The sequence below is a fragment of the Tyto alba genome, unplaced genomic scaffold, assembly GCF_018691265.1.
Source record: "Tyto alba isolate M040663 unplaced genomic scaffold, T.alba_DEE_v4.0 Super-Scaffold_28, whole genome shotgun sequence".
Taxonomy (NCBI): Eukaryota; Metazoa; Chordata; class Aves; order Strigiformes; family Tytonidae; genus Tyto; species Tyto alba.
The window spans coordinates 19,384,846-19,398,659 of record NW_024881302.1 but is presented as its reverse complement, the minus strand read 5'-3'; the positions used below and the strand labels follow the sequence as shown (position 1 = coordinate 19,398,659).

Sequence of the window (13,814 nt, the reverse complement as noted above, 5' to 3'; positions counted from 1 at the left end):
GGGAGGTTTTGTGGTTTTGTTTTGTTAGGGTTTTTTTTATTATTTTTTATTTCCTTTGTCTTCTTTCCTTCTTTTCCTTACCAGGACCCTACTCTTGTGATAACTAGAAAATCCAAGTTGGCTTGTTTCTAGCTACCTGTTATTGTGCACTGTTGCCTACTAGCTTAAGTAACTGCTCTCTTTCCCCATTTCTTATGAGACGCTTCTATTAACACATCCTGAGATATACCTTTTCTCCCCCAAAACCACTGCATTTTGACTCTTGTTCTGTTTATGATGCATTACAAACCAGTTTCTTTTGCGCTGCTGTTCCCTAGTCAGTTATTCCCCATCTTGTATTTACCCCTTTGATGTCCTCCTTTCTGTACGTACTAGTTTTCATTCTCTTTACTAAACTTCCTCTTTTTGACTGAGAACAATCCCCCCGGTTTATCCCGCTGCTTTTCAAATAGCATCCTTTCCCTTCCGAATCTCTTAAACCCCTTCCAGCTTCGGCTCAGCCCTGAGGGGGCGGCCGCGGGGCCTTTCCGCGGCCTACCAGCGGCCTCGCCCCGCGGAGCGGCGGCGGCGGGGCCCGGCCCGTGTCCCCGGGCCCGAGGCGGGGCCGGCGCAGGCAGAACCATGGCGGTGGCGGCGGAGCGGGGTGAGCGCGGCCGGGGGGGCGGCGGCAGCGGCCCGGGCCCCGACACACGGCCGGCCGCGGGGCCCGCAGCGCTGGGCCCGGCTGGCTGAGCTGCGGCTGGGGGCTCGGCGGGGGCCCGCGGGAGGGGGGCGCCGTGCGGGGCGATGAAGGGTGGCATGAGGTGGGTCCTCTCCGTCCCGCAGCCGCCTTCAGGTTCGTGGTGCTGCTCTTCAACTGCCTCCTCACCTTCGGGTCCTACTTCTGCTTTGACATCCCCAGCGTCCTGCAGGAGCAGTTCCAGGGGGTAAGTGCTGGGCATTTGGGCTGCGGACTGGCAGCAGGGAGGGCAAAAAAAGGCAGAACCAGCAAAGCAGAGGCCTTTGTCGCTGGTAGTTTCAAAACCTTTTCTTCTGATGGTCTTACAGGAGTTGTGCTGCAAGGTCTTACATTCCAGATGTGGGGGATGAGGGCTCATTACTGGTGTGATTGCTGTGAAGAAGATGCACGAAGCCAGGGCAGTGATAAAACCATAGAATGGTTTGGGTTGGAAGGGACCTTAAAGCCCCTCCACTCCCACCTCCCTGCCCCGGGCAGGACCCCTTCCCCCAGCCCAGGGGGCTCCCAGCCCCGTCCAACCTGGCCTTGAACCCTTCCAGGGAGGGGGCAGCCACAGCTGCTCTGGGCACCCTGGGCCAGCGCCTCACCCCCCACACAGGGAAGAATTTCTGCCCTAGATCTAAACTAAATCTCCCTTCTTTCAGTTTAAAACCATCACCCCTCATCCTATGCCCACACTCCCAATAAAGAGTCCCTCCCCCCCTTTCCTGTCCCCCCTTTAAGCCCTGGGAGGCCACTTGAAAGTCTCCCCAGAGCAAAGATGGTGAGGGACTCATTATCGGGGAGTGTAGTGGTAGGATGAGGAGTAATGGTTTTAAACTGTAAGAGGGTAGATTTAGATTATATATTGAGAAGAAATTCTTCCCTGTGCAGAGGGTGAGGTGCTGGCCCAGGGTGCCCAGAGCAGCTGTGGCTGCCCCCTCCCTGGAAGGGTTCAAGGCCAGGTTGGACGGGGCTGGGAGCACCCTGGGCTGGGGGAAGGGGGCCCTGCCCGGGGCAGGGGGGTGGAAGTGGATGGTCTTTAAGGTCCCTTCCAACCCAAACCATTTGGTGATTCTGTCATTCTGTGATTAGTGCCTATACTGGACTGGAAGACTAGTGATGTTGGAGATAGGAGATTAGAAAAGACTTTCTGGGCCTTCAGATCCGAAGCTGGTACTGCAGGCATCACATCATGTGTTTGTCTTTAGTCAAAAAACAGCCTTGCAGAGAGATCACAAGAGGACTGGCATATAAAAACCAGTGATATTGTAAAATGCTAGAAAACTTTATTATTCAAGGTTTAGACTGATATCCCAGTTGATTTCTGTGATTTCTCCAGGGTTGCCGGGGTCCCAGAGTTCTTACCTGAATTCCTGACAGATTCTTACTTGACTCATTTATCTGTTGTTACTGCATTTATTTCATGCTTTTTGAGAGGTGTTTTTACTCATGTCTGCCATCTGCTGGTAGATTAGTATGTGTAGGCTAAGAGTCACAGTCCTGTTCTTTGTCTGCTTCAATAGCAAACACAAATATCTATAGCTTGCATGTAACTTTTTGCCTTTTTAAAAATGCGATTAATCCATAACATTCAGGGAGAGAACTCCAGGCTAAACTGGGTGCAGTTTGTCATTGCAAACAGGAGTAAAAAAAAAAAAAAGGTCAGTATTTATTACTTGATCTTCCACAACTTCTGTAGGTCTGTGGGAGAAGACTCATGTATTTATGGAGTAAAGGAAAGGTTATGTCATCTTTTGCTACCTAGGTAACTAGAGGGTAGTGAAACCAAGCCATACTTCTATATGTAAGATACTGTGCAAACAGTGTTTTTATGTGTCAACGCTGTCATCATATTTTTACTCTGGTGAATTTAGCCTCTACTTACGTTACACAGGTTGTACAGTGGTAGTCAGAACATCTAAGGCCAGTGCAGTGAAAACATTTCATTGTAGAGAATTGTTTCCCTGCAACCTCAGACAGTTCCCTACATGGGTTTGTAAATATGATGGCAATATAAAAATCATGTGGTTAAAATAACACTTTCCTTGTTCTTATTGAAGATGTTAAGCTTCTGCCTACTGGTGTGGAAGACCTAACACCCATTTCCTAATGCAGGTAGATTTTTAGTAGTTGGAAGATCTAGGGTTTTCTCCTGATCAGATGGTGTTGAGATGATGTTGCTTTTCAATAGCAAAAACGATGTTATTAAATCATGCTAGGACTGCCAGTTTCCTGCTGTTCAGAAAATGCTTTCTAGCTGTGAATTAATATGGACGACTGCTAAGTTTCCTATATACACACTGCTTAAGACTTTGTAGTATGTAATGAAGAGTCAGATCAAAGTAAACTATAGCCAAGAAACTAAGGGATCAAATAAACCTTCTGGTGCAGTCTCCTGGCTTTTTTTTTAGACTGAAATGTGTGTAAAAGTGCCGAGCCCCTGCCTCTACTGCCACAGAAAGGGAAAGGGAAGATGTGACATGCCGATGGCTGGTCATTTCTCATTTGGCAAGGGCTGGCTTCCTGGGAGAAGACACAGGTACCCTAATTCCTGGTTGTGGAAGTGGGAACTGAGTAGGAGAAATAGAAATCTAGTAGGCAAGAACTTAATTTTTAAAGGAATGTGTGGGTTAGTCATCTGTGTCTGCTGCCTAACACAGGCTCTGTGACTTGTTTTGTAGAACTTGTCCTGCCCCAATGGAACCCATCACAACAGCACTGGGCATAATAGCACGCGGGTCTGTGTTGAAGGTTTGGGAATGACACCTGCACAATACAATTTGCTGTATGCGATCTATGCTTGGACGTAAGCCACTTTTCTCTTGCTTTGGGGGGGTGGGGTGGTTTGCTAGTTGCTTCTCAGCAGTGACACAAATGTTTCTGTTCTTGTTTTCTCCTAGAAATGCAGTGGTGGTTATTCTGGCTGGATTCCTGATTGATAAACTAGGAAATCGCTGTAAGTTCTGAGGATTCATTTATTTATTCCTGTAGTGAAGTGGGATTTCAGGCTGCTCTTTCAGTGCAAAGGGATGATCAAAGGTTCCACTTCAGTAAGATAACAGAGGGGAGAGGAGGGACAGCTCTGTGTGCACTGTGTGATGCTTAGTTGATCAGCTCCATGAAGGCAACTGAGACGTTTTCATCCTTTGACCCCTGACTTACCCAAATTTACACAGTGGTGCAGTAAACGTGCTTTTTTCTGGCATGCATGTAACGGGGAATAGTGATATCTGTTTTCGATGGGACAGACTGATAAAATAGTGTTCTGTTCTGGTGTGTGCCATGACCTAAGACCCAGCAGTCCCAGCAAATGCAGTTATGCTCTGTCTCTGTACAGGTAAATATCTTACAGATGAGGAGAGGGAGATCACTTGCTCGAGGCCATAGTCTGTAGTGGAACTAAGGACAGGAAGAGGGAATCTATAATAGAGTTCAGAGTCCTCTATCTGACTTATTCTGTCTCTCTAGCCTTCCACCATGATAATATCATCATTATTTTGAGAATTCATGGGTCATTTTATAAAGACACCAGTCTTTACAAAATTAAAACAATGAGAGTAAACTGATGGGAACCCACAGGTTTATTGGTGTGTCTTGCAGTTGCTCTTTTGCTTTTTGTCTAAGAATGTTTTTGTCCTGATCTCAGCATGTATGTTAAGGTTTGTGTAATTTTTTTCTGTTTCTCCCTAGTTGGTGTCTTTGTTTTCTCTCTTATGACTGTGCTGGGATCATCAGTCTTTGCTGTAGGATCACATTTCAAGGGGTCACCATACCTCCTACCAATGATGCTAACAGGAAGACTGATCTTTGGCTCTGGGAATGGGTCACTTACTAGTAAGGAATTCACATTCTTAATTATGCCTTACCAGAGGGTTGTGATACATATTTATTTTGTCTCGTAGACCCTTGTCCCAACTTCACCTGCTCTGCACCAGGAACCTACATTGCTAAGAGAAGAGCACTGCTCCTTGAAGGGTGGCATGGATTTAATGTGTGCTTAAATGTTTAAGAGTCTTTCCCTCTAACAAGTTTGTCCTTCTCCCAATGGTGGGGACTGACATGTGATTGCTATGCCTTTGGGGTTATTTTTGCTTGCCTTAGTTGAGGAATTAAGTTCACCTCCCACGTCCCAGCATGATTTAGTATGTTTTAAAATGGACTGCGAGGTTGACATGTACTACCTCCAGTTGGGGTGTATAGAGGTCTCTTATCCTAGCTCAAGTACTCTAGCTTGAGAGGTTGTCTTTGTTGCTTCTGTGCAATGTTCTTGGCCACAAGGATTACTGTCTTCTCCAAGTTGTGCAGAATCGTATCACAGCCTTCTGGTTCAAGGGGAAAGAACTGGCACTGGCATTTGGACTGACTCTGTCTTTCTCACGTCTTGGGAGTGTCCTCAACTTCTTCTTCACCCAGCAGTTTGAGGCAAAATTTGGAATGCAGTGGACACTCTGGGGAGGTGAGATTCTTTGGTGCTGTGGCATTTTGTTTTCTAGACCTGAGGCTAGCCTGTTTTGTCCTCTTATGGAAAGTACCTGAAAGAGATAGTAAATTTAGCAGGAGGAGGCACATTATTTTCCTGTTCTTCCTGTTGCTTTATGTATGCAATGGAGTGGTGTTTTCTTCATTGATGCCTGAAAACCCTCTCTAAAGCTGTAGTGTCAGCCTGACAGTTTTGTCTGCTGCTTTCTTGAGATATTTTAACATAGAATCATAGAATCGTTTGGGTTGGAAGGGACCTTAAAGATCATCTGGGTTCAACCCCCCTGCCCTGGGCAGGACCCCTTCCCCCAGCCCAGGGTGCTCCCAGCCCCGTCCAACCTGGCCTTGAACCCTTCCAGGTTGGGGGCAGCCACAGCTGCTCTGGGCACCCTGGGCCAGCGCCTCACCCCCCGCACAGGGAAGAATTTCTTCCTTCTATCTCATCTAAATCTCCCCTCTTTCAGTTTAAAACCATTACCCCTCATCCTAGTCCCACATCCCCTGATCCAGAGTCCCTCCCCACCTCTCCTGCCCCCCCTTTAAGCCCTGGGAGGCCGCTCGAAGGGCTCCCCGGAGCCTTCTCTTCTCCAGGCTGACCCCCCCCAACTCTCTCAGCCCGGCCCCCCAGGGGAGCTGCTCCAGCCCCCCCAGCATCTCCGTGGCCTCCTCTGGCCCCGCTCGAGCAGCTCCGTGTCCTTCTGCTGTTGGGGGCCCCCGAGCTGGCCCCAGCACTGCAGGGGGGTCTCCCCAGAGCGGAGCAGAGGGGGACAATCCCCTCCCTGGCCCTGCTGCCCCCCCTGCTCTGGCTGCAGCCCAGGGCACGGGTGGGTTCTGGGCTGCGAGCCCACGGTGCTGCCTCACAGGCAGTTTTCCATCCCCTAATACCCTCAGGTCCTTCTCCACAGGGCTGCTCTCCAGCCACTTCTTGCCCAGTGAGGGGGATTGCCCCGACCCATGTGCAAGCATTTGCACTTGGCCTCCTTGAACCCCATGAGGTTTGCCCAGGCCCCCCTCTCCAGCCTGCCCAGGTCCCTCTGGATGCCATCCCTGCCCTCCCGCGTGTCACTGCAGCACACAGCTCAGTGTCATCGCTGAACTTGCTGAGGGTGCACTTGATCCCCCTGTCCATGTCACCAGAAAAAGTGCTAAGCACTTCTGGCCCCAACACCGACCCCTGAGGAACACCACTCTGCAGTCACAGATAGTTAGTACTTAATGTAGGTTTACTCCTTGGGGAATCTAATGTATTTGTTCCTCTGTGTTTTAGCTAGCAGAACATGCTGGTTCTGTAGTGGTGCCTGTATTGGGCTCAGCATAAGATGCCTTGCACATGGACGGGTCAAAACTGTGGCTTTAAATTACTGTGAGAAGCAGAACCTGAATTACGTGTTTCTTAGTGTGAATCTGTTCTAGGGCTCATAGTTTCTGTCCTCTCTTCCGTGCAGTGAGATGGGATCTGTCTCTAGTGGAAGGGGTGATGTGTTTCACAGTGCAGTTAAGTGGTGGCACTCAGGAACTCCTGTGTGCTGGAAGGGTGATGTTAGGGAGACCTGCCTCAGGCCATTCTTTGTGTACAAAGACTCGGTGACTATAGAAAGTGTTATTTCTCAAACAACAAAACAATGTGGCCCATCACCTGTGGAAAAGAGGATGCATATGTGTGATAAATATGCAGAAATTGAACCCCCCTGACTCCAGCTCTCAGAGAAGAAAGGGGCATGGTTTGTTGCATCCTATCTGACACCATTAGTTTTGTGCTCAGGCAGCATTTGCAAGCACAGTGACTTCAGTAGTCCATGAAGGGATAAATACCTCAGACGAAGTGTGTATGCATCACAGAGATTGTTTTGACTCTCTGGAAAACAAAACAGATACAGATCTCTTTCTGAGAGAAGGGTATCTGCAGCAGATGCCCATTGCCAGACTTGCTTCTGGCATAGCCAGCATAATCTGACCCACTCCTGTGGAGCTGAGTGTGCTAACAGGTCAGATTGCTGTAGTAACTGCGGTAGGTCCCATAAATGAAGAGGTATAACTTGGCTTCCAGTACCAGCTCATGTGTGATACCTCCCCTGCTAAGGGGACTGTGGAAGTTTCTTAATGCTTGTTTTAACCTTGGGTTTGTTACGCACAGGCAAAGTGACTTTCTTTAGAGTCAAGTGGGGCTTTAGGTTCACTGGCCTCAGGCAATTCTGCAGGGCATTGGAAGATTAGTGAGCAAAGAGCTCAAGGACTCTGACAGGGTGGTAAGAGTTAAATGGTCCCACTACATGGCTGCAGTAGGGAAGGCGGTGAATGTTAAGAGAAGCCAGGAGTAGGAGTTAGAGAGAATTCTGCATATGACATGCAGTTTTGTCATTCAGCTCTCTCTGCTCTAAGGAATTTCTAATACCTCTTGTGTATTTTCCAGGTACCCTGCTCTGTGTGCTTGGTTTTGTTTCAGCCCTCACAGTCAGTGTACTGGATAAAGTGGGCATGAAGCAACTGGGCTTGGATGGGGTTATCCAGCAAGAATCCAAAAAAGTGGTATGTGGTGCACAAACACCTTTTCCATCTCAATCTTTGAGAGCCTGGGGTGCATGAGCACAGTTTTTGCAGTGCAGGGAAGCCTGCAGTAGTAAGAGCTGGTCCTGGCCAGAAGATGGCATTAACACTGCTTGGTTAAATCTCACAGAGCAGTTCTTCAGATACGTGAGGATATTGCATCTGCAAGCTACCAGAAAAATGTAAATTTTCTGTTCAGAGACTACGTATTTGCAGCCTTCCAGAGAGCTGAGTTAGCACTCTCAATGGTATTACCTTTCTGGGCCAGTTACTTCTTGACTGTAGGTGGCTCAGAGGAGGATTTTGTGCATAAAATTAGATAGCAGTTTCTCTCTGGAACTGCTGTCTAGCTCACAGGATCTGTGATTGACAGAAAACAGCTAATCTGGTCAGTACTGAACTGGTTTTTGTCAGCCCTTCTCTTCCATTCTTCCTTGCAGTCTTCTGTGTAGGAGCAAGCATTACAAGCAATAGGTCGCAATTTTTATGGCACTTAAATCTATTAGACAGCTTCTTTCTTGTGACAGTATTCTTACAGATTTCTCTATCTCAGTGTTGTGACTCCTATTTATATTGTGTATTTCCACTGTATTTCACTTAAGGTTTTGCAGTAGGCTCTTAATAGAGCCTGCTTAGAATAGTCTCTTGCAGACATAACCTTTATAAAAATTAGAAGAAAGCCTTTTTGTTTTCTTTACTGAAGAGTGTTAAAGAAGAAATGCTCTGAAGTCAGCACATGACAAATTTCGCTTAGAGGTACATGAGCTGCCTTTCAATTCCCTTTTACTTGCTGTTACGTAAATTTTTTGTGACCTTCAATGGCTTGCAGAAAGTGACATTAATGTGAAGTTGAAGACTACTTCCTGGTGAGTGAGGTCACGTCTTATCTTTGCAGCGGATTCAGGACATCCAGCAACTTCCCCTTTGCTACTGGCGCCTGGTCCTTACCATCATGTTCTTCTACAATGGAGTCTTCCCCTTCGTCGCAGACGCCAGGTATTGCTCTGTGGCTGTAGTCCCACTGACTGATACATGCCTGTCGGAGCCTTGCAGGCCCTCAGATCTTTTGTTGATTGGGAAATATGGGGGGGTGGGATAGGGAAATACACTGTTCCTTCCACTCATGAAACACAAGAGAAACATGTCTTTAACACCTAGTTAAAGATAGGAGGGTTCTTTGACCTTTCTTTCCCTTCAGTGATGAGGATGGCTTCTGAAGGAAAGCAAAAATAACTTAAAGGGAAATAATTAATCCAATATTTAAAGCTTGGGACACAGCCAAAGGAGGATCAGAAGGATTTGGGAGAAGGGGAAGAAATACTTTATTTTAAAAATAGCCTGTAGACATTCCACCTTTGTGATAGTCCAACAAAGTGGCTGTCTTTTGAGCTGGGTGGGGTGTTAGCTTCACAGGCCTGGGGCAGTTCTGTCCTGAAGTTTCTGCATGTTGTCTGCTGTGTATGGAACAAAGCTAAGCTTGCGTCAGCCTGGGTTTGTGAGCGAGGAAGCCTTTGAATCCCAGTGCAAGGCTTGCAGACTTCCTTTTTTATCCCTTCATTTGCTTAAAACAAGGAAGCAACCTACCGAGCTAAATTGGGTCTCCTGCTTCTGTCCTGTGGCACCGCTACAGACTTGTCATTTTGCTGCTTTTTTCCTGTTTGTGGATGATACAGCTTCTATCACCTAATGAATATAAACTTTTATATTAGCAAAGTCCTGAAGTAAAAAATAAAATTATTTTGGTACTGTTTCATAAGTGATGTATAGTAAGCCACTGTGAAATCAAGAGTGAAAAGATGTTATCAACATTGTCATAATAAATGTAGAAATGTCCTTTTATTAGTAAAATAAAGACATTCAAGATGGCAAGGATCGTCAAGGGCTTGATGAGATGGGCTTTCTATCAGTTGCCCTCTCATTTTAACTGAAAACAGTGTCTGTTGATCACACAGAATCCTCATTTCTGCAATCCTGCCTCCCTGCAGAGTTTGGTTTTTTTGCTCCCTATGAAGCAAAAGTTCTTTCATACATCTTGTCTGTCAAAAAAATGCTATGCTGCTTCCCTGTTGCAAAAGTAATAGTCCCAAGGCCACTGCTCTTTGGCAGATTCTCTTGCAGTAAATCTTCAGGGAACAGTGTCTTGTTTCATACTTCACTGACAGCATAGGCTATAAAGGCTCATTATTACTAATGGCAAGTAGCGAAACCAGGTTTAAGTAGCTACAACACCTCTAAGTAAACTAGTCTTTCTAAGCTGTTACAACTGTAAGACTGTAAATTCTGTAAAGAATTCTAGTAAGTTTTAATGCCCTTTCTGCGTGTCCTTAACAAAGGCTGACCTCTGACAATGAAAACAAAACTTGGTTTGCATGTTTTCTGGTTTAACCAGGTCTCCTTAAAGATGCCAAGGGGGAATTCCTAGTACTTCTGAAATGCAGGTGTTCACTTTAAATGCTGATCTTTGCTGCTAGATTATTCTAAAATATTTTTCTTGCCCTTCAGCATTCTCACCCTTGGATTGGTAATGCTTTCTGCCTCTTCAAAGAGATTTTAAAATAATCCATCCATATTGCTTGTGAGCTGTGCTGATGTAATTGAACATATGCCTGACTTTAACCTGCAGTTTTACTCTGCACTTGCAGAAGCTTCTTGAAAGTGACCATTTAAGCTATCAGCTTGTCTATGGTGTGCACCAGTTAAAAAGAAAATAAACCATCAAACGCTTAGTATTACAAATGAGATGGAATCAAACTTGTTTACAAGGCCTCTCATTAAACCCTTCCTGTCCATATGTTTGTGCTCAGACTTACTTTCTGTCAAAATAACCAGATCAAGAATCGTAATTATGTAATTTTTCTCCCCTTTCATTTTATTTTTAGCAAGTTTATCCAGGATAAATATTCTGGTTACAGTCAGCAGGCAGCCGCTTATATTGCTGGGGCAGTGTATGACAGCTCCCTTGTTCTCTCTGCAACAGTTGGCATATTAATTGTGAGTACCCAAAACCAGAAGTGCTTGCTGATAACTTTTTCCTAAGTTTTTGAAATGTGTTTGCTACAACCCTCTCAACCAGAATTTAGTCTGTTGTTGCTGAATAAGCAGTCCTTTAATTCCTGCAAACTGCAAGATGCACTAGTCTGAATTAAATTACAAGAAATAATGTTAACCTGGTTTCCCCTCTGCTCCTTCATTGTGCTATGGTAGCATCAAACCACAGCAAATGGGTGTGTGTTTTGAGAAATCTGAGACTGGAACAGAATGGATCAGGATCAGCTTTGCAAGTGGATGGGAAAGGACAACCTGCGAGTAATCAGTCCCAGTTTTGTCAAACTCTTCCTTTCCTTATTTATGTAAATGTCAGGGCATAATGGTGTGTTTGCTTCCACCTGCCCTTTATTAAAGCCTGCCATTTCACATGAATACTGGACACTGATTCTCTGACAAGGGTCTCAGTCTCAGTTTAGAAGTATGCAAGAGGAACTGGTAATAGCTAGTCTGCTACAATATCAACAACTAGGAAATGACATGTTGTTGTCCCTCATGCCAGCCCACTTTGCACAGCTGCTTGCGTCACTGGGATCTGTGGGAAGCAAGGATCCCTTGTATGAGGCCTTCTGTTTGTTACCTCTGCCAGGACTGTGTTGGACTGAGGGGCATCTTCGCTGTTGGCTGTGCTGCATTGACTCTGCCAGTCTTCGCTCTCCTGGCATTTACGTTTGTTCCTCCGTTAGTCTCCACCATCTGGTTGGGGATTACTTACTCCTTTGCTGCTGTAAGTTCACAACCTTACCGCTGTAGTTGAGTGTTTTGTGGCTGTGCTCCTTCTGCCTCTGGGACGGCACACACCACTGCCCTTCTGTCCTGATGAGCAGCCTTCGCTGCCAGTCTGACCAGAGTCTTCAGCCCCAGTCCTGAAGACTTTTGTGAGTAACAAATAACCCCAAAGGATCAATATGGAGCAAGATGCAAAGCAGAGTAGGGAACCATTTCATATAGGGTAAAGCATTAATCTGTCTATGCTTTTCTTAGTGCTTTTTTACCTTGAATGTAACACCTAAATCTCCTTTGAGTCTTATTGGTTAAATTATCAGGTCTCACTGCCCTTCAGAAATCTGGAGTCAGGTTATTCCTGTTTCAGGTAACACGGGTTGTCTGTGCTGTCTCAAGCTGATTGAAAAGCATGGGGAGTAGTCTAGAACCAACCAATAGGCTGGAAAGGATAAAAGATTTTTTTAAGAGAAAGTATAAATGTTTATTTAGTGGGAATTTTGTTTTAAACCAGTGACCAGCTAACACCTTTAAATAAGGCTTTGAGTTAATCGCTTTTCTCATTACTCCTGCCAGGCTAGTATGTGGCCATCTATACCTCTTGTGGTCCCCCAAGCAACTTTAGGGACAGCTATGGGGCTTGCAACTTCTGTGCAGATGATTGGAGTTGGCCTTTCAAATCTGATTGTTTGACACATTCTAGGAACGAAGTCCAGGTGAGAATGCTTTTTCTGTTTTTCAAGCAGACATCAACAGTGCTTTAGTGGAGCAGTGTGAACAGAAATCAGTGCCTTTGCAACCTGATGCTACAAGGAAGTATAGAGGTGCCTTAGGTATCTTAAGTGACTAGTTGCTCTATTCTGTTTTGGCCTTTTCTAGTGAATTAAAGATCCCCCTGTGGCGCTGGCAACAGATGATGATCTTTATGTTGGCAAACACTATTGCATGCCTTGTTGCCTCGATTAGCCTCAATGTTGTGGACAAGAAACAGGTAAGTGTGATAAAAGGTGAAAAATAACCTTGCATCACCGAGTTACTTTTATTGATGTAATAGCTGCTGGGTGTGTATATAAGTAATTTCCCTGATATAAAAATGGGACTGCAGAAAAAGAGAACTATTTGCTAAAATATTGATGCAGTGCACAGTAGTCTTACCTAGTATCAAGCTATTGGCAGCTGTATTTTTTTGCAAGAAGGGGAGGGGAGGGGCCACGACACAGCCTTAGCAATGTACAGAAAGAACAGTATCCTTTCTGTCATTAATTGCTGCTTTGAATTTCTAGGGTGGCACACTGAACAGAACAAGAAAGGGAGCACCTGTGGAGCAGGACAGAGGCCCTGCAGATGCAGCACCACTCCTTGATGATGAAACACAAAATGATGGCTCTCTCAGCTGAACCTGTGCAGTGTGAGAACAATGACAGCTGCCAGACACAGCACTGATCGCTTCTGTTTGAAAGGGGGTTTTTAGCCTGTGTAGTTTAAACATCTTTAAAGAGAATCTTGAAGGGAATTGTCTACAGAAAGGGAACGTTTCCACTTTCTTATGCCTGGTACACAAGTGAAGTGTGTCTGCTGCATGGTTCTTAGGCATTCTCCAACATACAGAAACCTGCGTGAGGCACTTTAATAACTACACTACAGTAAGTGAAAGTATCCGAGCCTGTTGAGAAGCCATTAGATAGCTGCTTTTCCAGCTTGCATCAAAACTGCCTGTGCAAGGTGTGCCTGCCTGGTCCACCACTGTTTCCCCATCACAAGGATCCTGTATGTCAGCACTTGATAATCCACGTGCCTTGGTCGGCCTCCTGCTTCAGTTACTGCTCTGGATTAGCATGCGTCCTTCACAAATTACATATCCATGCAAGTGACACCATCATTATTCTTTGGGCAGGAGACTGAATTAATCAAGTTGATTACCTTTTGCACACAAGCCTAGCTTAATTGCTTATTACTTTAATAGAAATGCTTCTGTAAGCCATGCCTATTCATTTGCCTTCAAAAGCATAAAAGGTTTTGATCTGAAATCCTGTCCTTTAAACCAGGGTGCTCTTACTCATAAATGCTAGAGGCTTATTTGACTCGGTCATCTGCCCTTCTCACTACGCAAAATGCTGACAAACACTCCCCCAGTGTTTACAAAAGCACAAAGGATGCTTCAAGAATGAGGTAAACTTTAACATAGCCAAGGACAAGGAATGTTGAAGTGAATGACTTACGTAAATTATTACAAATTCTACAGGGAAAGAGCAGCTCTGCTCAAGTTGCATTTAATATAAACACTAGTAGATTGAAAGCGATT

The 13,814-nt window shown here is 45.5% G+C and overlaps 1 protein-coding gene across 1 annotated transcript; it reads left to right on the top strand.

The window, feature by feature from the left end:
* Positions 1–387: 387 nt before the first annotated feature.
* On the top strand, positions 388–13,588 carry LOC104368731 (major facilitator superfamily domain-containing protein 1-like). Its single transcript, XM_042798655.1, has 13 exons — positions 388–643; positions 826–926; positions 3,403–3,527; positions 3,622–3,677; positions 4,412–4,555; positions 5,019–5,177; positions 7,611–7,726; positions 8,640–8,740; positions 10,624–10,735; positions 11,379–11,516; positions 12,089–12,228; positions 12,392–12,503; positions 12,796–13,588. The coding sequence occupies exons 1-11, from the start codon at positions 622–624 to the stop codon at positions 12,203–12,205; spliced, it is 1,191 nt and encodes a 396-aa protein (XP_042654589.1). The 5' UTR covers positions 388–621; the 3' UTR covers positions 12,206–12,228; positions 12,392–12,503; positions 12,796–13,588.
* Positions 13,589–13,814: the final 226 nt, after the last annotated feature.